This window comes from Phycodurus eques, chromosome 7 (genome assembly GCF_024500275.1).
Source record: "Phycodurus eques isolate BA_2022a chromosome 7, UOR_Pequ_1.1, whole genome shotgun sequence".
Taxonomy (NCBI): Eukaryota; Metazoa; Chordata; class Actinopteri; order Syngnathiformes; family Syngnathidae; genus Phycodurus; species Phycodurus eques.
In genome coordinates this window covers 1,446,789-1,472,084 of record NC_084531.1, presented here as the reverse complement: position 1 = coordinate 1,472,084, position 25,296 = coordinate 1,446,789, and the positions used below count along the sequence as shown (strand labels likewise).

Genomic DNA, 25,296 nt, shown 5'->3' with positions numbered 1-25,296 from the left:
GCATATTTGTGTGTGAGTAACAGAGACGCAGTGGCCCTGCTAGTCCAAATGGTTAACTCATTTAGGAAAAGGCAGTGCTCTCTCTGATCTGTGTGCCTGAGTCAATGTGTCTGTTTTTTATGCGGCGAACGGCAGGTCACAAGGACCTAATAGATTTAGCATCATCCCCACCCCTACCTCACGCCAACTCAATTCATTTCTCCCTTCTCTCTGCTAAGATGTAACCTCATTGTTAAGTTAGTCCCTATCATTTCATCATTGTTTTTTACCGTCAAGCCAGCCAGAACCCCCTCCCTGTTTATTCCCCATTAGATGCGATGTTAGACACTCCCTTTTTCTTGTCCCCCTTTCACTATATTGTATCATGAAAGTAAATAATTAATTCCTCCTTATAGTGCTAGTGTACAGTACTGTATATTAAAAGTCTTTATTGAATGAATTTGTTTCATGTCATTTCAAGACCACACTTGTTTTATGTGTCTCTGTCAATGTTGAGCAATACTTGTACTGAAGAGACAATAATGGGACAATTGTCACTTAGTTATTGTCATTCAATTTGCCACATGTGCCTTCATAATCTGAGCAAATACCATCAACTCCTTTGACTTGCGGGGGATATGGGCAGAGCCGTGCCGCTAATAGTGAAAAACCTCAAGAAAGTCTTCTTCTTCTTTTCCTTTCGGCTTGTTCCGTTAGGGATCGCCACATCGCGTCGTCCTTTTCCATGTCAGCCTATCTCCTGCATCCTCCTCTCGAACACCAACTGCCATCATGTCTTCCCTCACGACATCCATCAACCTTCTCTTTGGTCTTCCTCTCGCTCTCTTGCCTGGCATCCTCATCAATGCTCATCTTCATCAATCTTCTACCAATATATTCACTCTCTCCCTCTCGACGTGTCCAAACCATCGAAGTCTGCTCTCTCTAACTTTGTCTCCAAAAGATCTAACCTTGGCTGTCCCTCTGATGAGCTCATATCAAATTTTATCCAAACTGGTCACTCCGAGAGCGAAACTCAACATCTTCATTTCCGCCACCTCCAACTCCGCTTCCTGTTGTCTCTTCAGTGCCACTGTCTCTAAGCCGTACATGATGGCTGGCTTCACCACTGTTTTATAAACTTTGCCCTTCATCCGAGCAGAGACTCTTCTGTCACATAACAAACCTGATACCTTCCTCCACCCGTTCCAACCTGCTTGGACCAATTTATTCCACACTCACCATTGCTCTGGACTGTTGACCCCAAGTATTTAAAGTCCTCCACCCAAGCTCTTCTCCCGATACACTCACTCTTTCCCCTCCACCCCTCTCATTCATACACATATATTCTGTCTGACTTCGGCTAATCTTCATTCGTCTTTTTTCCAGTGTATGCCTTCTTTCTAATTGTTCCTCCACCTGCTCCCCAAGCCTGAAAGCCTGCAGATCACAATGTCATCTGCAAAAATCATGGTCCACGGGGATTCCAGTCTAACCTAATGTGTCAGCCTATCCATCACCACCGAGAACAGGAAAGGGCTCAGGGCTGATCCCTGATGCAGTCCCACCTCCACCTTAAACTCCTCTGTCACACCGACAGCACACCTCACCGCTGTTCTGCTGCCCTCGTACATGTCCTGTGTTATTCTAACACACTTCTCTGTCACTCCAGACCTCTGTATGTAGTACCACAGTTCCTCTCCGGGTACACTGTTATACGCTTTCTCTAAATCCACAGAGAAACAATGTAGCTCCTTCTAAAAAAAAACAAAACAAAAAAAAACAAAAAACATTTCGTGCACATGTAAACGCCCGATCGAAATAGATCACCTTACTTGTAAACAGTTGAACAGAGATCTTCTATCAGAATGAATTCAATCGGAATAACAAAACAAAAAAAAGTCTGCATATGTACAACCCCAATTCCAATGAAGTTGGGACGTTGTGTTAAACATAAATAAAAACAATACAATGATTTGCAAATCATGTTCATCCTATATTTAATTGAATACACTGGAAAGACAATATATTTAATGTTCAAACTGATCAATTTTATTGTTTTTAGCAAATAATCATTAACGTCACCGATTCAGTTCATAACTTTTATGGAGAGAATTTCTAGGCGCAAGCCGAGGCGTAGAGTTAGTCCGGTTTGGTGGCCTGATGATATTGCAGATGATGTGGTTCTGTTGGCTTCATCAAGCCGTGAGCTCCAACTCTCACTGGAGCAGTTCGCAGCCGAGTGTGAAGCGGCTGGGATGAGAATCAGCACCTCCAAATCTGAGACCATGGTCCTCAGTCGGAAAAGGGTGGTGTGCCCTCTCCAGGTCGGGGATGAAATCCTGACCCAAGTGGAGGAGTTCAAGTATCTTGGGGTCTTGTTCACGAGTGAGGGAAGAATGGAACGGGAGCTCGACAGGCGGATCGGTGCAGCGTCTGCAGTATGCGTCTTTGTATCGTTCCGTTGGGGTAAAAAAGGAGCTAAGCCGAAAGGCGAAGTTTTCGATTTATCGGTCGATCTACATTCCTACCCTCACCTATGGTCACGAGCTGTGGGTCGTGACTGAAAGAACAAGATCCAGGATACAAGCGGCCGAAACCTCCGCAGGGTGTCCGGGCTCTCCCTTAGAGATAGGGTGAGAAGCTCGGTCGGATGAGGTGGCTGGGACATCTGATTCGGATGCCTCCCGGACGCCTCCCTGGTGAGGTGTTCCGGGGACGTCCCACCGGAAGGAGAACCCAGGGAAGACCCAGGACACGCTGGAGAGACTACATCCTTTGGCTGGCCTGGGAACGCCTCGGGATCCCCCCGGAAGAGATGGATGAAGTGGCTGGGGAGAGGGAAGTCTGGGCCTCCCTGCTAAAGCTACTGCCCCCGCGACCCGACCTTACATAAGCGGTAGAAAATGGATGGATGGATGGATGGATGGATCATTAACTTAGAATTTAATGGCTGCAATACGTTCCAAAAAAGCTGGGAAAGGGTCATGTTTACCACTGTGTTACATCACCTTTTCTTTTAACAACATTCAATAAACGTTTGGGAACAGAGGACACTAATTGTTGAAGCTTTGTAGCTGGAATTCTTTCCCATTCTTGATTGATATTCAGCTTCAGCTGTTCAACAGTCCGGCGTCTCCGTTGTCGTATTTTACGCTTCATAATCCGCCACACATTTTCAATGGGAGACAGGTCTGGACTGCAGGCAGGCTCTTTTACAACGAAGCCACGCTGTTGTAACATGTGCATAAAGTGATTTGACATTGTCTTGGTGAAATAAGCAGGGGCGTCCATGAAAAATACCTTTGATGCTGACAGCCAGACACAGTTGCATTTCCAATTGATCCATTTTCTAACAAACTAGGGTTGCTAGTATAAGGATTTGAGACACTTTTACAATATCCTGAGAATAATGCTCATCCCCCACCACCACTGAAATGTATGAAACAAGAAAGAAAGAAAGAAAGAAAGAGAGAGAGAGAGAGAGAGAGAGAGAGAGAGAGATAAAATATGTCCCCCCAAACGTTAAGTTGGTGATGGAGCTGTCAAGGATGTGAAATGTTTTTGCAGTGAGAATAATACCCAAATAGTGTGATTTACCAATGATATGGTGTCTGATATGGATCTAAAAAAAAAAAAAAAAAAAAACAATAATGGAGATTACAAATGAGCACCCAACTGTGTCATTGTACAAACAGGGGCCCTGGATGTTGTCAAGCAGTAATCAGAGGTACTTAAATGAGATTTCATTGCTCTCTAACAAAAGCGCAACGTTTGGATGAAAGGAAGTGGACATTTCACAATTATACGATCTAGAGATGACCGTTTCAGCAGGCTTTTGTAGTAAATCAGCGGCTTAAAAAGTGTGTACTGTGCTATCCATGAGCTATATTGACTATTTCTATATATTTTTGGGAGCGCAGACATCTTTACAAGCCTGACGGTTTCGGTCTAAATAAACGAGGAGTTAAGTTATTCGCTGCCAACATTTTTTACAGTCATTCAGCGGCATGAAAGGAAAACATTAGCCTTGTTGATGCGGCTTTTTCTGTTGGTTTAAGCTTCTTGTCTTCTCCACTTCCCCCCGTCTCTTAAACATGCCCCCTGGGTATTTAACCCTTCGACTTCCGCCTTCTCGCTCTCTTCTCGCTGTCCTCTCCTCAACTTCTTGCTGAAAGTTACCTAATGAGCGGCTCTGCCGTGCTGGACGACCCCTCCCCTTCGCCTTTTCCTTTGTTGTCACCATGTGGCGCGCGAGCGACCAGGTGGCGCTGTTCGCAGCGTCGATCTGTTTTTCCCAGCCTTGATCTGTGCGCTGAGCCCGCAGGAAGCCACTCCTGGCACTCGTAACAGTTACACCAACAGTTGAGAGTAAGAGCGAGGCCCGCAAAAACTTCAAATGACAGGAAACGTTACAAGCGACTTTCTTTTTGCATCTCTTCTGTTTTTACTTTTTGTGCATCTTCTTCAACTAAACCTGCCTCCGTTCCTCCTGAGACAGACCAGACCCAACAATCTGAAGATCGTGAGTAAAACTTCGGGGTGAGTACTAGAATCTACAAATTGGTGCATTGTAGTCTGTGTTGAAGTTGAAGTCACACGAGTCCCAACTTTACTCTATACACACTCACTATGTTTTCGCACTCACGTTTTGAGTCCAGCCACACACGATGTCCTATTGTTCTTTACATATCCCCCTATACACAGTGTTGGTGGTGCACTGCTTCCCCCGCCTGAGACGCCGGATGGTGGACCAGAATTTCCTCGAAGCCGTCCGGAGGTCTTTGTCCATGGCCTCACCAAACTCCTCCCATACCCGGGTTTTTGCTTCAGTGACCACCAAAGCTGCATTCCGCTTGGCCAGCCGGTACCCATCAGGTGCCTCAGGAGTTCCACAGGCCAAAAAGGCCCGACAGGGCTCCTTCTTCAACTTCACGGGCTCGGGGATTGCTGCCACAACAGTCATCAACCACCTTACGGCCACAGCTCCGGTCGGCCGCCTCAGCAATGGAGGCGTGGAACATGGTCCACTCGGACTCGATTAACATCGCAAAGAGAAATTATGGAGAAAAGATGGAAAAACAGTTTACTGCTAAACGACTCTAAGTCAGTCTGGCGTGGATTACAATCGCTAATCAACTACAAGTGACGATCCTCCCAAGCAGAGAATAATAGAGTACGAGCTGACGACTTGAACACCTTCAACTGTAGATTTGAAAAGGACACTTTCACACACCACACCCACCCAGCCGCACCACCGACCACCATCACACCTCTTACTGCCGATCCTGCGTTGACCATCCACGAGCAGGATGTGAGACGTATCTTCATACAAAAAAAGAGTAACAAAGCGGCAGGCCCAGACCATGTGTCCACATCCTGCCTCAAAGTATGCGCGGACCAGCTCGGTCCAGTCTTCACACAGATCTTCAATAGATCTTTGGAACTGTGTGAGGTACCATCTTCTTTTATGAATGACTACACGCCTGTTGCCCTGACATCTGTGGGCTTTTGAACGCCTCATGCTGGACCACCTAAAGAGCGTCACAGGTCCCCTGCTGGACCCCCTGCAGTTTGCCTACCGAGCAAACAGTCAACATGGGACTGCACTTTATCCGAGAACACCTCAACAGCGCCAGGTTCTATGCGAGGATCCTGTTTGTGCACTGCTGCTCTGCGTTCTACACCATCATCCCCGAATCCTCTCCTCCAAGCTTCTCCAGCTCAGCGTCTCGCCTGCCATCTGCCAGTGGATTTACAGCTTCCCGACAGGCAGAACATAGCAGGTGAGGCTGGGGGACACCACCTCATCTCCACTCACCAACTGCCCCCGGGTGCCCCAAGGATGTGTCCTCTCTCCGCTGCTGTTCTCTCTCAACACGAACGACTGCACCTCAACACACCCGGCTGTCAAACTCTCAAAGTTTGCAGACGATACCACTGTCATCGGCCTCATCAAAGACGGTGACGAGTCTGCATATTGACAGGTATTGGAATGGCTCGAGCTGCGGTGCGGCCGACACAACCTGGAGCTGAACACGCTCAAAACTGTAGAGATTATCGTGGACTTAAGGAAACATCCTTCACCACAGCTGCCCCTCACGCTGTCCAACTGCTCTGTGTCAACCGTCGAGACCTTCAAGTTCCTGGGAATTACAGTCTCTCAGGACCTGAATTGGGAAACCAATATCTCCTCCATCCTCAAAAATGCCCAGCTGCAGCGGCTTCTGAGAAAGCATTGCCTGCCACAGGAGGTGTTGAGGCAGTTCTACATAGCACTCATCGAATCAGTCCTTTGTCCATCCATCACATTCTGGTTTGGTGCTGCCACAAAAAAGGACAAACTCTTGACTGCAACGGACAATCAAGTCTGCCGAAAAAATTATTGGTTCCCATCTTCCCACTCTTGAGGACTTGCACACTGCAAGGACTAAGACAAAGGCATGCAAAATCCGCTTAGACCCTCCACATCCTGGTCATCACTCACTGTAGTAGTCTCGCCACTCTGCACTATTTGCATATCGGTTGTTGACAAATACTGGCCAATCATGTGCTTGAGTAGTATGTGCGCCATTTGCACAATGGTCACAATGGTCACTGCGCTATTGCGCTATTAGTCATTTGAAGCTGCTCTAAATTGCTAGAGGACTCTACATCATTTGCACAACTGTAAAATAAAAAATAAAAAAATGTATCAACATTACCACATTACTGTTAACCTTTTATTGCTCGGTGACTCTCCGTAGTGTTTTTATGTTTTTATTTCTCAAAATTATTTTCTGTCAAATGGCTGTCTGTTGTCGTACTAGAGTGGCTCCAACTACCAGAGACAAATTTCTTGTGTGTTTTTGACATACTTGGCAAATAAAGATGATTCTGATTCTGATTAAACCAACATCCACTAAGATGCGAAGGGGGCCCCCTCCACCCATGAAGAATCTAAACTCCAAATTGGACTGATATGTGCGGGGTCACTGCTGAAAATCAGATACAAACAACATTCTTTTCCAGATCTCCAGTGAAAAAAATTGGCCAACGAATTGGCCAACGAAATATTGCACAAAGAAAGTAGAGCTACAAGCTTAGTGAGGATGAAATGTGAATCTAACAAACCATCGTCTCCAGTTATTTCTGCGAGACAAGCTCTACTCAATATCAGGTCACTTGGTAACAAATCAACGTTGGTTAATGACTTCATTACGACCTATGATCTAGAGTTTTTACTACTAACTGAAATGTGGTTAACAGAAAATAGCTGTCACATCAGAACATTTTAATTATATTAACAAGTGTTGAAAAGGGGGCACGGTGTACGACTGGTTAGAGCGACTGACTCACAGTTCTGAGGACCGGGGTTAAATCCCCGGCCCCGCCTGTGTAGAGTTTGCATGTTCTCCCCGTGCCTCCGTGGGTTTTCTCCGGGCACTCTGGTTTCCTCCCACATCCCAAAAACATCCATGGTAGGTTAATTGACAACTTTAAATTGCCCGTAGGTGTGAATGTGAGTGCGAATGGTTGTTTGTTTGTTTGTATGTGCCCTGCGATTGGCTGGCAACCAGTTCAGGGTGTACCCCGCCTCCTGCCCAATGATACCTGGGATAGGCCCCAGCACGCCCGCGACCCTACTGAGGAGAAGCGGCTCAGAAAATGGATGGCTGGAAGTGTTGAAAATGAAAAAAGGCAGTGGTATTGTTGCTATTTTTTAGCAATCATTATGTCAGTGTAAAGAAATTACACTGGGTGATTTTTAGCTCTTTTGAATATCTGTTTTTTGGTAAAAGGTGATCCAAATTTTATTGTTTTAATCATTTATAGAGCTCCGAGACAAACTGGAAGATTTATGGAGGATTTTTCAGGGCGGCTATAATTATTTTGTCATAACAGGGGACTTTGACATTCGTGTTGACAATAACATGGAAAATAACATTCTAAAGAACTCTCTGCTTTACTGGACACATTGGCTCTCTCTCAATATATAAAGTCAAACCCACACTCAAGGTCACATCTTAGACCTGGTCATCTTGAAGGATGTTGATAGTGTATCAGTTGACATTTTTGATATGGCTATTTCTGACCATTTTTGTGCATTCTTTGAATTACAGCTTTTCCCAAAATTTCAGACAACCTCTACGTCTATTGAGAAACGGTACATAAATGAGAGTGCCAACTCTTAAGTTTATGGAGATCGTATCTTTGTCACAAGTGAATGCTGAGATTGTTTATGACCTTTTGGATGAATTCACCTGGAAAATTTCAAATGTCATGGATACTGTCACTTCCATTTCAACTAAAACAATCTTGAGGTGACCTAGAACACTGTGGAGGAGCACTAGGATGGTAAAGACCTCTAAATCAAAGTGTAGATAAGCAGAATGTCCACCTCCTTTACATCATCCGACTGTAATGAGGCACAGAAATGTAATGCGGTTGAGAAAATGGATGAATGTATGGATAACATAAACCAAAATAAGTTGACTGCACATCGAAGATAATAAAATAGCAATTTTTCACTTGCTGTCCCGCAACTTTGCTGTCCCAGTTACGTGTGTGCACGTGTTCACACACACACACGCACACACACCCTCACGCACACACACTTGACAAACTCAAAACTATTAGTTCTTCATTTTATACCCAGAGGGCCATGTTGTCCCTTTGCGTTCACCAAAGAGAGAGAAGAAAGTGAGAGACGGAGAAAATGAGTGCACTTCATGAAAGCCCCTCAACAGACAGCCCGTGACAGATTGATGAAAGAAACCCAAAGAGGAGACGAAGGAAATGAAGCCAAGAACAAAGTTAATTAATAGAAAAGGGTACGGAAGGTATATCTCTATACAACGGGTGTGAGAGCAGAGTGTGGCCATATTATCTGTCCCTCAGCACAACACTTCACCTTCATGACCCCCCTACTTTGCGCTCATTCGCTCTCACTTTTTGTTCTTCTCTGCGAGGCAAGAGTTTGACTATAATGTGCAGCGACTGTGAGACAATGAATAACTCTTGTGTTCACTTGTATCCAGAGCCACTACCACTTACCCCTCCTCCCCTTTATCTTTTCAACTCTACAGACAAGTCAAGCCTGGATATCATTGTATCATTTATCCAAGACTCCACTCTGCCACTCTGCCTGTTTTGCCTAGAGGGAAATAGGAAAAGTGTGCGTGTGTGTGTGTGTGTTTGCCATTGGTGCGTGTGAGAGACCGCAAGAGGGAGAGGGTGAGCGTGTGAGAGAGAGAGAGGGAGAGAAAGAGAGAGAGAGAGAGTTGTCTGAATACAGAAGGAAGTTGTGTTTATACGTCTTTACATGTTAGCATCACGACTCTGTGTGCTTATGGATGTGTCTCTTGTGGACCATGGGTTTTGCGTTTCTTTAGCTCACTCTTCAGACATCCTTCGATGAAGACATACAAACACACAGGGTGGTGCAGGTTCATGGAAGAGTGAAGTGACAAAGAACTGATTGACAGATAAAGTCAACACAGTTAGATGACAAGGGGTGGAACGGTTCACAAAATCCCCAGTTCGGTTCGTATCTCGGATTTGTGGTGACAGTTTTTGGTTCAGTATACATTGACTTAAGAAAATTAATTGTCTTGAATATTTTGTATTATTATTTTAATTGTTTTTATGAAGCAGCATGTCTGCCTCACAGTTCTGAGGAGGGGTTCAATCCCCGGACCCTCCTGTGTGGAGTTTGCATGTTCTCCCCATGCCTGCGTGGGTTTTCTCCAGGGACTCCGGTTTCCTCCCACATCCCAAAAACATGCATGGTAGGTTAATTGAAGACTCTAAATTGCCCGTAGGTGTGACTGTTAGTGCGTGTGGTTGTTTGTTTGTTTATATGTGCCCTGCGATTGGCTGGCTACCAGTTCAGGGTGTACCCCGCCGCTCGCCCAAAGATAGCTGGGATAGGCTCCACCACGAACATGACCCTAGTGAGGATGAGCAGAACAGAAAATGGATGGATGTGTGCTACGATATTTACGATATTTTTGAACAAAAACAGAGAAAAGTAGTCTGTGATGTATTTGAACATTCAATGGGTGTAATTCTTTTATGTGAGTTTAGCTTTTCAGTGACCTTAAACTGGAGTAAGCAAGCAACATTCAATCTTACTCCTTGCTACTATTTTAGCACCTCAGCAACCTGTTGTTGTGATCACGTGGTATCTGCATACCGTAAAATATAAAAGTGCTGGAGTGGATAATGGAATGGACTGCTTGTATAGGAGTGTTAAAATCGGAGATTTTAGATCCAGTCCCATCTGATACTTTTTTTTTTTTTTTTTTTTTTTTTTGCTGACATCAGACCGATTTCCAATCTCAAAGATCGGATCGGGACACCCCTAATATTAATTCTCATTTGAAAAGAGTATAAAACACATTGACTTTATTGAGATAAACATGAATATGATTATTCTGCCGCTAGGTGGCAACAGCGTTTCATGTTGGACATTGATGTGCAGTTTGTGCGAAGAAGAGGAAGATAAGGAAGACACACTTGCTACATGGAGAGAAAAGTCTTGTGAGAGTAGAGATCAATTGAGAGCAAACGTGACGTAGTTTTTTTTTGTTTTGAAAAGTTGGAGTAAAGGAGAGAAAGAAAAGTAACTAGGGGGCTTCTGCCCATTTGTTTATAAGAAGCTAACAACTAGTCCCCACATTTTGGTGCCAAAACCTGGGACAGAAGAAAGTAAATGTGGATACGGACTTTTCGATAGGTGTTAGGTAACACATTGGACGGAACATAATGGCAGAGGCACTTGCAAAGAATGAAACAAAGAGCCTCTGCAATGAAGATACTACGGACAATAGAGGCAGCAGTTAAAGAGAAGAGGAAGCAGGTAAAGAGAACGTGAAATGTCATCGCTTACGGGACCTGCTGCCAAGGTTGGAAGTCAAGAGACAAGTCTTCATGAATTGGAGAAGGATATTGAAGAGGAGATTCCAATGGACGAGCTGGAAGCTGACATAATGAAAACTGTGGGCTATCACAACGTTACTCTGTGGAAAGCTTGTGCAACAAGGCTAATAGAAATGAGGGAATATACTGCAAGCGAACGGACCACGCTGCGGCTGAGTGAAGTCACAGGCCTGAGTACACATACAATCTGACAGCCCAGTAGGGCATCAGTGAAGTTGTACATAAATAAATACAATGGAGAAATTGCAATGTGGCAGGAAGTTTGGGATCAGTTTGAGACTGCCATCCAGAACAATAGTGCACTAAGTTAAACAGAAAAGCTCACCTATCTTAAGTCATATTTGACTGTGCCCGCAACAAGAGCAATTGCAAAATTGAAGATAACAGAAGGCAATTAAGACGCTGCCATTGACATGCTTAAGAAGAGCTTTGGAAGAAAAGCCATGAATGTGAGTGCATACATGGCAATATTGCTGGAGTTGACACCAGTGAAGAAACCTATTGATATTGTTGCATTGAGACAGCTTTACGATGAGTGTAAAGTCCAAATTAGAGGTTTGGAGTCGTTGGATGTAGTTTCTGACACACAGGGTGTCAGTAATGTGTTGTGCCCACATTACTACAAATGATGCCTGATGACCTTGGACTTGCTTATACCCATGATATTAGTTTGGCATAGGAAATTACTGTTCCAGAGCTCATAACTTTCCTACAGCGAGAAGTTGAAAGCAGAGAGTGCTATGCATTTGACTAAAGCAGGACGTTTTAACAAAGAGTCTCATCCATCTAGTCCAAGTATAAGCCGGAAATAGAGCAGCGCTCCACACCAGTAGCACTAACGCTCCCCAAGAATGCTTATTTTGCGAAAGCATAAGTAAAAAATCAGAACACTGTGCTGACACTACATTGAGCACACAAAATAAAAAGAGACTGTGGAAAAAAAGGGCACATACTACTTTCCTCACCAGAGAGTTGAGAGTTGTTTTTTATGCTTCTGCACATGAGGACGGCCTCAACGGTCGTCAGCTCACCAGACCAAACCTGAACCCAGATCTATTAAATGTCTTAGTCAGATTCAGGCACAACCCCATTGCATTCATGGCAGACATCACAAAAGCATTCCTTCAAATAAAAGAGGACAGAGACACCCTGAGGTTCGTATGGCTCACAGGACCCCCTCATGAAGAAGAAACCAAGTTATTCACTCTCAGAATGACGTGTTTGGCGTATCATCGAGTCCATTTCTACGGGCAGCCCCAATATGGAAGCACCTGGAAAAATATGAAGCAAGTCATCCACAGACATTTAACATCCGTAAGAATTCCCTTTATGTTGATTGCCAGTTCAAGCAGTGTGTGTAAAGGAAATCAAGTCCACTGCTTGAATCAATATCTGTAAATGGGCCACAAATTCCCCCGAACTTTAGTGGCAGCAAGAGAATTCCCTCTGGAAGCTAAAGCACACAGCCGTGTTGAAGATGTGTGGAGACCAAGGACTGACGACTTTGTATTTGGCATGGAACATCATGTAAAAATCGTCAAAGACAATGAGAACACAAAGTGACGCGTCCTGCAATCATCAGCTAAAATATTTGACCCACTGGGATTCTTAACATGTGTCTTCCAGGATATGTGGCATTGGATGGGATGAGAAGATGATCTTTTTCAAAGGTGGCAAAAGTGAGTGTATAGAACTCCTCCAGATTCATAAGATCAAGATGGTATGGCACTGAGTATTTGCAAAAAAAAAAAAGAAGAAGAAAACCATGTTCTACATGTGTTCAGTGTCACAAGCCAAAAGGCCTACAGTGCAGTGGTGTACATGCAAGGTTGTACAGCTGAAGATATTTTACTCTTCCACATCTCGAACTAATGGGGGCTCTGACTGCTGCAAGAATGCGAAACGAGTGGCTTAGCGCAACGGACATGCAGCCGAACCAGATCCGCATGTGGACAGATTCTATGATCGTACTTCAGTGGATTTGCAGCTCAGCAACCAAGTGGAAACAGTTTGTTGCAAACAGAGTGATGGAAATTCAGTCATTGACCACGGCAGAAAGTTGGTCTCATTGTAGTGGAAGAATCAAGCCAGCACAGCTCACCACAAGGGGTCAAACAGCGTTAAAACTAAAAGACAAGGAGCTCTGGTGGTCAGGACCACCATTTCTGAGTCAAGCGACGCTGCCAAAGCTGAAAGATGAAGAGATGTATGAAGATGATGTAAAGGCTGAATTCAGATCAAGTCATGTTACAGTGCAACTGAATAACACAGATTCTCTACCATAGTCCTTATTGAAGTTGGAGAATTACAGTAAGATGAGAACTGTATTCCAGACTACAGCCTAGATCAAAGGATTCATTCACAAGAGTCGTTCAAGTGAAAAGAAACAAGGAGAGTTGACAGCAGAGGATTTGGCTGATGCTGGAAAACAAACCTATAACTCCAGCCAAGAAGAGCTAACCCGGAGATGGAAATAGCGCCAGCGTCTTCTACACCTCTTAAGGAAGGCAGCCTGCTGTTCATCGGAGATGACAATACACCGCGCCATATTTGGAAAACTGGTATTATCATGACACTGTTTAGGTAAGAGATGGTGTGCTCTGATGTGCTGTGCGCACATCAGACAAGACAGTGTTAAGAAGACCAGTTCAACTTTAGAAATTGATTAGTTATTGTCTTCTTGGAGCGAGGCTTGTATCCTTTATTTCATTGTTACATTAGTCAATATAGTCAATATAGTTCATATAGTCATTTGAAGTTAAATCAAGATAAATTAATATTCAGTTTACTGATACTAGTCGAAAATGAGCAAAGTATGGCGATTTTCAGTTGGGGATTTTTTTATGGTTTTGTTTTGGCAGTGGGCAAATGTGTTGGAAATATATGTCAATGCTCAACCGTGACGTACTGCCAGAAATCCAGACGTCAACTCGCTAGTGTTTTGGCGTTTGGATAAAAGTTAATTTATTTAAGAAATACATTCGTCGAAGTTGAAGGCCTGCGTTCACTTCCGGGTTAGTCCGATTTACGTTTTTAACGTTAAATCAAACTAATTTTGTCACGTAAAGGGCACCACATCACTTTTTATATGTATAGATTTTAGGAAAAGCGACGACAAACCTTTTATCAAACTCATAATCGAAAGGTTGCTACATTGTATGAAATACGAGTCCGAGATTACAGAGGCGTCGTTATTAAACTCAAAACACACAAAACACAACGAGTGGAATTTTATAGCTGCATCGCTGTCTCTGCTCCCCCGCGGTGAAAGGCAACCACAAGGATCCCTGGTTTATCTCACACGGACGCTAAATGAATGACCAGCAAGCACCCCCTTTTTGGGCTGCGCATAATGGCCGGAGCCCCCCTTTGTTTGAGCGCGCTCATTCGACCAATTTGCCCAAGACTGGCTCAGCCAGGAAGCCCCTCCTCTCACCACGAGGTGGCGAGGACCCATCGGACCCTTCCCTGTTGCAGGGCATCCTGCCGCAGGGCATCCTGCCGCAGGGCATCCTGACAGCGCTCCGAGCTACCCTTTTGAGTGCCTGGGCAAACTCTGTTGGGAAGGAAGTGGGCAGATAGTTACCGTGTGTTGCTGGACTAAAGTTGAAAGTTGAGCGTTTAATGCGTTCAGTCCGAATGAGAGCGAGAGAGAGAGCGAGAGAGAGCAAAGGTGGGATTTTGTGTGAATCTAGAAATGTCCCTAAAATGATTAGGCACTAATATTGTACATTCTAGCAACGCTTGTTGTGCTGTACTCACGATGGTAGATCAGTTGCTCGGTGGGGATGGTCTTTCTCCGGACATCTCCGGAGGAAAACGAAGCAGGTTTCGTTGAAGAAGAGGTGGAAGAAGAAAAATTGTTGCTCCCAGCAGAAATCTTTTTGTAACCTTGGCCAGATTTGTGCCTTGCCACAATTCTGTCTCTGAGCTCTTTAGGCAGTTCCTTTGACCTCATGATCATGAAGCAGACATTCCAACAGCTTATATAGACAGGTGTGTGGCTTTCCTAATCAAGTCCAATCAGTTTAATCAAGCACAACTGGACTCCAATGAGGGTGTAGAACCATCTCCAGGATGATCAGAAGAAATAGACAGCACCCGAGTTAAATATATGAGTGTCACAGAAAAGGGTCTGAATACTTTTATGGCTGTGTGATATTTCTGTTTTTCTTTTTTAATAAATCTGCAAAATGTCAACAATTCCATTTTTTTCTGTCAATATGGGGTGCTGTGTGTACATTAATGAGAGAAAAAATGAACTTAAATGATTTTTCGCAAATCGCTGTAATAAAACAAAGAGTGGAAAAATTTAAGGGGGTCTGAATACTTTCCGTACCCACTGTATATTTGTGTTTAAAAACTAAGGAGTAAAAGTAAAAAGTCGCCAGAAAAATAAATAGTCTATAAGTATAAGTAAGTAAAGTAAATAATAAATAAATAATAATAAGTAAAGTACAGATACCTGAAAAATCTACTTAAGTGCAATAACAAAGTACTTCGTGTTTATGAAGGACTTTGTTACGTCCACCTCTGCTATTAATTATAAATATTTTTTATGGGAGCCGTAAATTACTCTTTTCTTATTTATTTTTTGTGCTATTCGGGCAAGGCAATGTCTTGGACACTCGGGTGAAGAGAGGGGCAGAGCTGTCAACTGATCACCACCTGGTGGTGAGTTGGCTCCCATGGTGGGGGAAGATGCCAGTCCGACGTGGCAGGCCCAAACGTATTGTGAGGGTCTGCTGGGAACGGGCGGCACGGTTGCCGACTGGTTAGAGCGTCAGCCTCACAGTTCATGTATAGACAGAATTGTGGCAAGGCACAACCCCGGGTTCAATCCCCGGCCCTGCCTGTGTGGAGTTTGCATGTTCTCCCCGTGCCTGCGTGGGTTTTCTCCGGGCGCTCCGGTTTTCTCCCACATCCCAAAAACATGCATTAATTAGTGACTCTAAATTGCCCGTAGGTGTGACTGTGACTGTGAGTGTGAATGGTTGTTTGTTTGTATGTGCCCTGCGATTGGCGGGCAACCAGTTCGGGGTGTACCCCGCCTCTTGCCCGATGACAGCTGGGATAGGCTCCAGCACACCTGCGACCCTAGTGAGGAGAAGCGGCTTAGAAAATGGATGGATGGATGGATGCTGGGAACGTCTGGCGGAATCCCCTGTCAGAAGGAGTTTCAACGCCCACCTCCGACAGAACTTTGCTCATGTTCCAGGGGAGGCAGGGGACATTGACTCCGAGTGGACCATGTTCCGACGCCTCCATTGCTGAGGCGGTCGACCAGAGCTGTGGCCGTAAGGTGGTCGGTGCCTGTCGTGGCGGCAATCCCCGAACCCGTTGGTGGACACCAACGGTGAGGGCTGCCGTCAAGCTGAAGGAGGAGTCCTATCGGGCCTTTTTGGCCTGTGGGACTCCTGAGCTAGCTGATGGGTACAGGCTGGCCAAGTGGAATGCAGCTTTGGTGGTCGCTGAAGCAAAAAATCGGGCACGGGAGGAGTTCGGTGAGGCCATGGAGCTTTCTCCGGACGGCTTCGAAAAAATTCTGGTCCACCATACGGCGTCTCAGGAGGGGGAAGCAGTGCACCATCAACACTGTGTATAGTGGGGATGGGGCGCTGCTGACCTCGACTCCGGATGTTGTGAGTCGGTGGGGAGAATGCATGTGTTGTGAGTCAGTGGGGAGTTAACATGCCTCTGCAACACCGCGTGGACATCGGGGACAGTGCCTCTGGATTGGCAGACTGGGGTGGTGGTCCCCCTTTTTAAGAAGGGGGACCGGAGGCTGTGTTCCAACTACAGGGGGATCACACTCCTCAGCCTCCCTGGTAAGGTCCATTCAGGGCTGCTGGAGAGGAGGGTCCGTCGGGAAGTCGAATCTCAGATTCAGGAGGAGCAGTGTGGTTTTCGTCCTGGCCGTGGAACAGTGGACCAGCTCTACACCCTCGGCAGGGTCCTCGAGAGTGCATGGGAGTTTGCCCAACCAGTATACATGTTTTTTGTGAACTTGGAGAATGCCTTGCCTGTGGGGGGTGGTTCGGGAGTATGGGGTACCGAATCCCCTGATACGGGCTGTTCGGTCCCTGTACGACCGGAGTCAGAGTTTGATATGCATATCCGGCAGTATGTCGGACTCGTTTCCGGTGAGGGTTGGACTCTACCAAGGCTGCACTTTGTCACCGATTCCGTTCATAACTTTAATGGACAGAATTTCAAGGCGCAGCCGAGGCGTAGAGGGGGTCCGGTTTGGTGGCCTCAGTATTGAATCTCTGCTTTTTGCCAATGATGTGATTCTGTTGGCTTCATCAAGCCGTGACCTCCAACTCTCACTGGAGCAGTTCGCAGCTGAGTGTGAAGCGGCTGGGATGAGAATCAGCACCTTCAAATCTGAGACCATGGTCCTCAGTCGGAAAAGGGTGGCGTGCCCTCTCCAGGTCGGGGATGAGATCCTGCCCCAAGTGGAGGAGTTCAAGTATCTTGGGGTCTTGTTATCACGACTGAGGGAAGAATGGAACGGGAGATCGCCAGGCGGATCGGTGCAGCGTCTGCAGTGCTGCGGACTTTGTATCAGTCCATTGTGGTAAAGAAGGAGCTAAGCCGAAAGGCGAAGCTCTCAATTTACTGGTCGATCTCCGTTCCTACCCTCACCTATGGTCACGAGCTGTGGGTCGTGACCGAAAGAACAAGATCCCGGATACAAGCGGCCGAAATGAGTTTCCTCCGCAGGGTGTCCGGGCTCTCCCTTAGAGATAGGGTGAGAAGCTCGGTCATCCGGGTGGATCTCAGAGTAGAGCCGCTGCTCCTCCACATTGAGAGGAGCCGGATGAGGCGGCTGGGTCATCTGATTCGGATGCCTCCCGGATACCTCCATGGTGAGGTGTTCCGGGTTCCGGGACACGCTGGAGAGACTACGTCCTTCGGCTGGCCTGGGAACGCCTCGGGATCCCCCCCGGAAGAGCTGGATGAAGTGGTTTGGGGTGAGGGAAGTCTGGGCGTCCCTGCTAAAGCTACTGCCCCCGCGACCCGGTAGAAAATGGATGGATGGATGGATGGGCAAGGCTCAGTCCCTATACCTGCGAATAGCAGGGTTTTACTATAACTAAAGGCTTTTGTATAAAAAAAAAAAAAATGTAGCTTGTAACCCAAAATGCTTCCTTGGTTCGCAACTGACACTGAAACAATATCCCCTTAACACACAGTTTATGCAAAATTGGCACATGAGAGAAGTAACCGTAGGCCTAGCATTTATTTACCTTTGCCTTTCAAAAAGACCCGACAAAGTGGGACATTTTCGTGTCGGTGTACATATTCACAGAACGACGTGGAATGCCGCATTTCCTCCCCATTTCCTCCCCAGTTGTGTACTGGGGAGGAGAAGTGAATCTTGGGTGTTAAACACACCCACCTTTCCCTCATCCCCTTTCACACAGCTACTGTCTCACTTTTGAGACTAGACCAGAAGCAGGGAAATGCATGGGTCTACTTTAAGACCCCATTCCGTGTCGGTACCTTTCCCACAGAACAGCGACATGGCAAAGAGGTGTCAAAAAGCAGGCTTTGACTGGCAGTGTGAAAGGAGCTTTAGATAGGCAGGTCCCTCAAGTAATGAATCAATTTTCCATCTTCCTACAGAGCTGCAAAGAGAGGGCAGCATCGAGACCCTCAGCAACAGCTCAGGTTCAACCAGTGGCAGCATCCCACGAAACTTTGAGGGCTACCGTTCCACTCTGCCCACCAATGAGAACCAACCGCTGAGCTTCTTCTCCAGCAACTTCCCCTAGGGTCTTACCTCTTCATCACGTACTTCCATCTTCGCTGCCTAACATCACACTGAATAACCAAGAGGTAAGAGTAAAAATGTGTATTTGGATCAGTGTATCTTTTCAGGGTTCAGAACCGTATTGACGTTTCCTCTCATAAGATGTAGGAAAGCACTTTGTTTTGCTCTCTGGAAAAATGTAAAATGTTAAGTGCTGTCAGTGACTCAAAACATCTTTTTGTTTTTATTGTATGGAAGCTGCCATTATTTTATTTTTATTTTTTAAATCAAAATCTGGCACTTTCTTGCCATTGATACCCATGTGATTCCTTTGAAAGATCTTGTAGTAGTAATGTAATGATATGTCAATATTGGACTGCAAGTACTGATCACCTTTCTATCGAAAATCACTTTTACAATATTGCTTTATTCACACATAGATGATGGTCGTGTATGCTGAAATGGAAATAAAGTAAATGGCTCACTGACACATACTTGCAGCGCATGAAGCACAAAAGGCAGTTAAGCCTCTTAGCTCAATTTCTAAAATTATTTGAATTATTCCTACTTCTAGATCATGCATTTTCATTGCTGTACTGTACTTTCAAATACAATTCTGCTTGTGTATCATCATTTCCCATTGTTTAAGATCTCTTAACCACTGATGTATTCTTACTTGAAAATTTTGAAGATCGACTTTCATGACGATACATTTTACAGAAAAAAAATCTGCCTGATCACTTGGAAAAGAAAGAAGATAAATAATGCATTCTTTTCAAATCTATTGATAACACAGTGACAAGATAATGATAAAAGATTGTGTACAATACCAATGTCTGAAAATACTTTGTTTGATGTTTAACACTTGGTGAATAAAGATCATTCTGATCCGATGTAATAAAAATCCAAGTATTTTCTTTTCTTTATTTGTCATTATTGCACCTGGGTTTTGACCGTCACTGAGAAAGTCAACCATCACTGCAGCCTTCCACCAGTCGGGACTTTATGGCAGAGTGGCCCGACGGAAGTTTGCTAAAAAAAAAAAAATTTTTTAATTCAAAAACACTTGAAGGACTCCAAGATGGTGCGAAATAAGATTATCTGGTCTGATGAGACCAAGATATAACTTTTTGGTCTTAATTCTAAGCGGTATGTGTGGAGAAAGCCAGGCACTGCTCATCATCTGTCCAATACAGTCCCAACAGTGAAGCATGGTGGTGGCAGCATGTTGCTGTTTTTCAGCTGCAGGGACAGGACGACTGGTTGCAATCGAAGGAAAGATGAATGCGGCCAAGTCCAGGGATATCCTGGACGAAAACTTTCTCCAGAATGCTCAAGACCTCAGACTGGGCCAAAGGTTCACCTTCTAACAAGACAATGACCCTCAGCACACAGCTAAATTAATGAAGGAGAGGCCTCAGAACAACACTGTGACTGTTCTTGAATGTCACAGCCAGATGGCTGTCCACCGATCTTCACCATCCAACCTGACAGAACCGGAGAGGATCTGCAAGGAGGAATTGCAGAGGATCCACAAATCCAGTTCTGAAAAACTTGTTGCTTCATTGCCAAAAAGACTCATAGCTGTATTTGCTCAAAAGGGTGCTCCTACTAAATACTGAGCAGAGGGTCTGAATACTTATGGCTGTATGATATTTCAGTTTTTCCTTTTTAATAAATCTGCAGAAATTTCAACAATTCTGTTTTTTTCTGTCAATATGCGGTGCTGTGTCTACATCAATGAGGAAAAAATGAATTTAAGGGGGTCTGAATACTTTCCGTACCCACTTTATATTCCTCCACACCAATGTCATCAGGACCAACTGCCTTTCCATTTTTCATCCTCTTTAATGCCTTTCTCACTTCCCCCTTACTAATCATTGCCACTTCCTGGTTCACCACACTTGCCTCTTCTGCTCTCCCTTCTCCCTCATTTTCCTCATTCATCAACTTCTCCAAGTATTCTTTCTATTCTTTCTATTTAGCACACTACTGGCACCAGTCAACACATTTCCATCTGTATCCTGAATTATTTTAACCTGCTGCACATCCTATCCCTCTGTCTGGCCAACCTGTAGAGATCTTTTTCTCCTTCTTTCGTGTCCAAACTGGCATACATGTGATCATATGCCTCTTGTTTGGCCTTTGCCACCACTACCTTTGCCCTCTCAGTGTATTCCTTTCTCCTCTCCTCGATCCCCTCAGTGTCCCACTTCTAAGTTAACCACTTTTCTTCTATGATTTCCTGTACGTTGAGGTTCCACCACCAAGTCTACTTCTCCCCCCTTTCCTGCCAGAAGATACACCAAGTACTCTGCTGCCTGTCTCTCCGATCACCTGTAGTGGTCCAGTCTCCTGGAAGCTCCTCCTGTCCACCGAGAGCCTGTCTCACATCTTCCCGAAAAGAACACAATACTCTTCATTTCTCAGCTACTACCTCTTGGTTCTCTGTTCTGCCTTTGTTTTCTTAAACTTCCTCCCCACCACCAGAGTCATCTTCCACACCACCATCCTGTGCTGTCTAGCCACACTCTCCCCGACCACTACCTTACAGTCGGTAACCTCCTTCAGATTACATCGTCTGCACAAGATGTAATCCACCTGCGTGCTTCGACCTCCGCTCTTGTTGGTCACACAAAAAAAGTGATCACTACAGCCATTTCCATCCTTTTGGCAAAGTCTACCACCATCTGCGGACGTTGTTAACCCGGTCCACGCCCGATCCGGTATGGAATTCTGTGGATGAACACATATTGGTTTCGTAAAGTTTTAAGCTGTATGCCCTTCCTATCCCAGCTATCTTTGGGCGAGAGGCGGGGTACACCCTGAACTGGTCACCAGCCAATTGCAGGGCACATATAAACAAACAACTATTCGCACTCACATTCACACCTACGGTCAATTTATAGTCTTCAATTGACCTACCATGCATGTTTTTGGGATGTGGGAGGAAAACCCACGCAGGCACGGGGGAGAACATGCAAACTCCACACAGGCGAGGCCGGGCTTTGAACCTGGGTCCTCAGAGCTGTGAGGGAGATGTGCTAACCAGTTTTCCAGTTATTATTTTTTTATATCTATATACTCAATAGTATATATATAGAACCTCAATAGTACAGACTAGTAGGGGCTGGGCACACACACACACATAGAGGAACCTCAATAGTACAGACTAATAGGGGCGGGGCGGGGGGGTAGGGGGGGGGGGGTCATCTGATATGGCCGATTGTCCTTTACATTGAAGCACTTTTTTTGAGGCCACATGCGGGTGCATATTACTGTAACAGTACAATGGTTTATAGGATTTTTTTTTCATGGCCTAAAACGCTTGTACAGGAAATAAAAGTAAAAAAAAAAAGCTTGAAAATATTTGAAGGTTTCACATTTCATCCAAATTTACCACGGGGGTGTGCCTGGTCATGGTTCTGTGATGTAGAGTGCTCATCATAGGCAAGTCACTTTCATGAGCCGTGAGGAATTAGCGTGCCTCCAAATCCATTGCCAAACGCGAACGGCTTGGCAAAAAAACTGTTACTGTACCAAAAATAGAATATTCCATACGATAAAGACTTCTGTTTTGTATTCCTCACAGCCACGCCACTCTCTCTCTCACTCTCTCTCTCTCTCTCACTCTCTCTCTCTCTCTCTATGCACAATAGACAATATTATAATTATCATCACACAGCTGCCACATCAATGTCCCACATTCAACATGACCACCACGTAGGCACGGGAGGCACGTCTTTTGGAATTTAAATCAAGTCATGTGGTATATCTGTGACCGAAAAATACATCAGTCCCATTCTCTACTTGCATTGCACCACAGCGCCAGTAAACAACAGCAGCAAATTCTGGAACTGATAGACGACGTGAGGTGAGCGAATACTTTTGGCAATATACTATCAGTCGATGGCCTGAACTTGAACGCTGTGGGCTTGTAGAAGAATAACACGAGGGCAAGGATGGCACTGGAGTTGAGCTTCTACAAGACCACGGGGAACTTTTAATACAAAATAAAACTTCTTGACCGAAAACCAAAACTGAGGAACCCAAGGCAGAAAGTCCAAACACCGAAAGAAATTATCCATCAATCGTCAAACTTTATTTGTAAGCACTTTCCATCCCCAAAACTTTGCAACTTTACATTAATTAAAATTAGAATGGAACGTTTTTTGAAAACCGTCAAAACGGTTCGACTATTTCAGTTTGGTCTGCACGTGTTTCGTTCAATTCATAACATGAGTAATTTCTCCCTCCCTCATTTACCAACGAGGCGAAGCAGTTTGTACACTCCAGAGCACAGTAGCAAGTAAGTCAGGATGGCGGCATGGACACCTCAACTGCGTCATGCCCTCCAGCGATGCGTTAGCCAATCAGAAGCAGGGTGCATCCCCCGAGAGCTTAAGTTGGAGAGAAGAGATGGAGATCCGGGAGAAGCAGTAAACATACGATGGTACTTCCGTGTCTTTCTCTCCAACGCAAGACTCTAGTTCCTTGGCCTGGCCGCTCCATAGAGAGATGTCCCATCCTCCATAGCCATCTTCCTACGAAGGCTGCCACCTGCGCCGATAACCCTCCTTCACGCGCCGACGGAGCCGGCTCTGCCTCTCATTAGACCCCGCGGCGGGGCGTTATTATGATTCCCGCATAGTTTCCACGCAGGACACACCCCGCTGCAACAGGATTGGGAGGTTTCACATGTGTCATGTGAAAGGTGGTGAAAGGAGGTGTCACGGGAAGGGCAGGCTACGCAGATGTAACAAGATCCCCCTCCCAAACATGTATCACATTTGTACAAAATAAAAACTAAGGTTTGTTGTCCTAAACCTTATTTTAGGTTTAGGGCAAGGGTTGGGGCTTAAGATTGTTTAGGATGGGTAAAGGTTAGGATTGGGGTGGGTTAGAGTTAGCGGGAAACGCTAACGCCGCCACGCTTAAGTCACATACTTCTTTTCTCGTCTGGAAGCAGTAGGGCGTGTTCTACCAGGATACAGCAGCCAATCATAGTGCAGCGTCCTGGAGCCAGTAATATTGGAACAGGACCTGTCCTGGCTGGAAACTATGCGGGAATCCCAATAACGCTGCGGCAGGCCGTTGGTGATGCAACAAGTTTCTCCAAGAAGTACCACAGACGTGATACCGCTATAATGTTTGTGTCAGTCAAACTCCTGAAGTTTGCAGACGACACCACAGTCATCGGCCTCATCGAATCTGCGTATCGACATTAAGCGGAGCGGCTGGAGCTGCGGTGCGGCCGACACAACCTGGAGCTGAACACGCTCAAGACGGTAGAGATGATCGTGGACTTCAGGAGGCATCCTTCGCCACAGCTGCCCCTCACGTTGTCCAACTGCCCTGTGTCAACCGTCGAGACCTTCAACTTCCTGGGAATTACAGTCTCTCGGGACCTGAAGTGGGAGCTCAACATCAACTCCGTCCTCAAAAAGGCCCAGCAGAGGATGTACTTCCTGCGGCTTGTGAGGAAGCACGGCCTGCCACAGGAGCTGCTGAGGCAGTTCTACACAGCGGTCATCGAATCAGTCCTGTGTTCTTCCATCACAGTCTGGTTTGGTGCTGCTACAAAAAAGGACAAACTCGGACTGCAACGGACAGTCAAAACTGCTGAAAACATTGTCGGTGCGTACGGGGTACGCTGCCAGAATTAAGATGTGAGCATGCAAAATCCTCTTGGACCCTCCACATCCTGGTCACCACCTCTCCCAGCTTCTTCCCTCTTGCCATTAACATCTTAAACAGTTGACTTACAATTCCATTGCAACATGCTGCCAATGTTTTGTCTTGAGTTTGTTGTCACATTTCTGTCGGGCCAATTATACATGACTCGTGTACTCACTGTAGTAGTCTCGCCACGCTGCATATCTGTTGTTGACCAATACTGGCCACTCATGTGCCTGAGTAGCATCTGCAACAATCGACATTGTCCCAGATTATTCCTTGAATCTCTTTGCATAATGGTCATTGCACCGGACTATTGTTCTATTCGTCATTTCGAACTGCTCTAATTTCTAGAGGACTCTGCATCTTTTTGCACAATTGTCAACAAAACTAATAATCAAATACAAATGAAATAATACAAAAATTGTACCGGCATTACCACACTGGCAACCTGTTTATTGCTGACTGACAGTTTTTTTTTTTTTACGCCTTTATGTCTCCAAAGTGTTCTCTGCCAATCGAGCGTCTGTTGTCGTACTCGAGCGGCTCCAACTACGGGAGCCAAATTCCTTGTGTGTTTTTTGGACACACTTGGCAAATAAAGATGATTCTGATTCTGACTGACTGAGGTGTTTTGTTTGCTGGAACTCTGCAGTTAAAGCACATCTTGTGCATTTTATTTCAAATTCCTTTTGATGGTGTTTACAGAAAAAAAAGATGACTATTGTATTTATGTCCTAATATTTAAGGACCTGATTGATAGCATATACAGTATCAATGCTTTCCTGGAGTGTTCGTTTTCCCGTTTGTCTAGCATCGTACAGTATATTACAGTATTTTCCTCCATAAACACGTTGCCTGCTATTTTGCTCTTCAAAGTCGGCTATAACCTGGTTCCAGCCAGACCAATATTGACGAGTGCGACTTCATGTGATAGCTTAGCGATTAGCATGGTTTTC

At 45.3% G+C, this 25,296-nt stretch overlaps 1 protein-coding gene across 10 annotated transcripts in view; it reads left to right on the top strand.

Moving 5' to 3' along the window:
* The window catches only part of bcas3 (BCAS3 microtubule associated cell migration factor), a 324,466-nt gene extending 304,538 nt beyond the window's left edge, over window positions 1-19,928 (top strand). For 7 of the 10 annotated variants that reach the window (XM_061680857.1, XM_061680861.1, XM_061680859.1 and 4 more), the window contains one exon: window positions 18,535-19,927. In XM_061680857.1, the coding sequence (XP_061536841.1) occupies window positions 18,535-18,683 (149 nt within the window). In that variant the 3' untranslated portion in view covers window positions 18,684-19,927. Of the gene's footprint in view, window positions 1-18,534 lie in introns of all 10 variants that reach the window. The other 3 variants (XM_061680864.1, XM_061680865.1, XM_061680866.1) reach the window with 1 other exon arrangement.
* The last annotated feature ends 5,368 nt before the right edge of the window (window positions 19,929-25,296 follow it).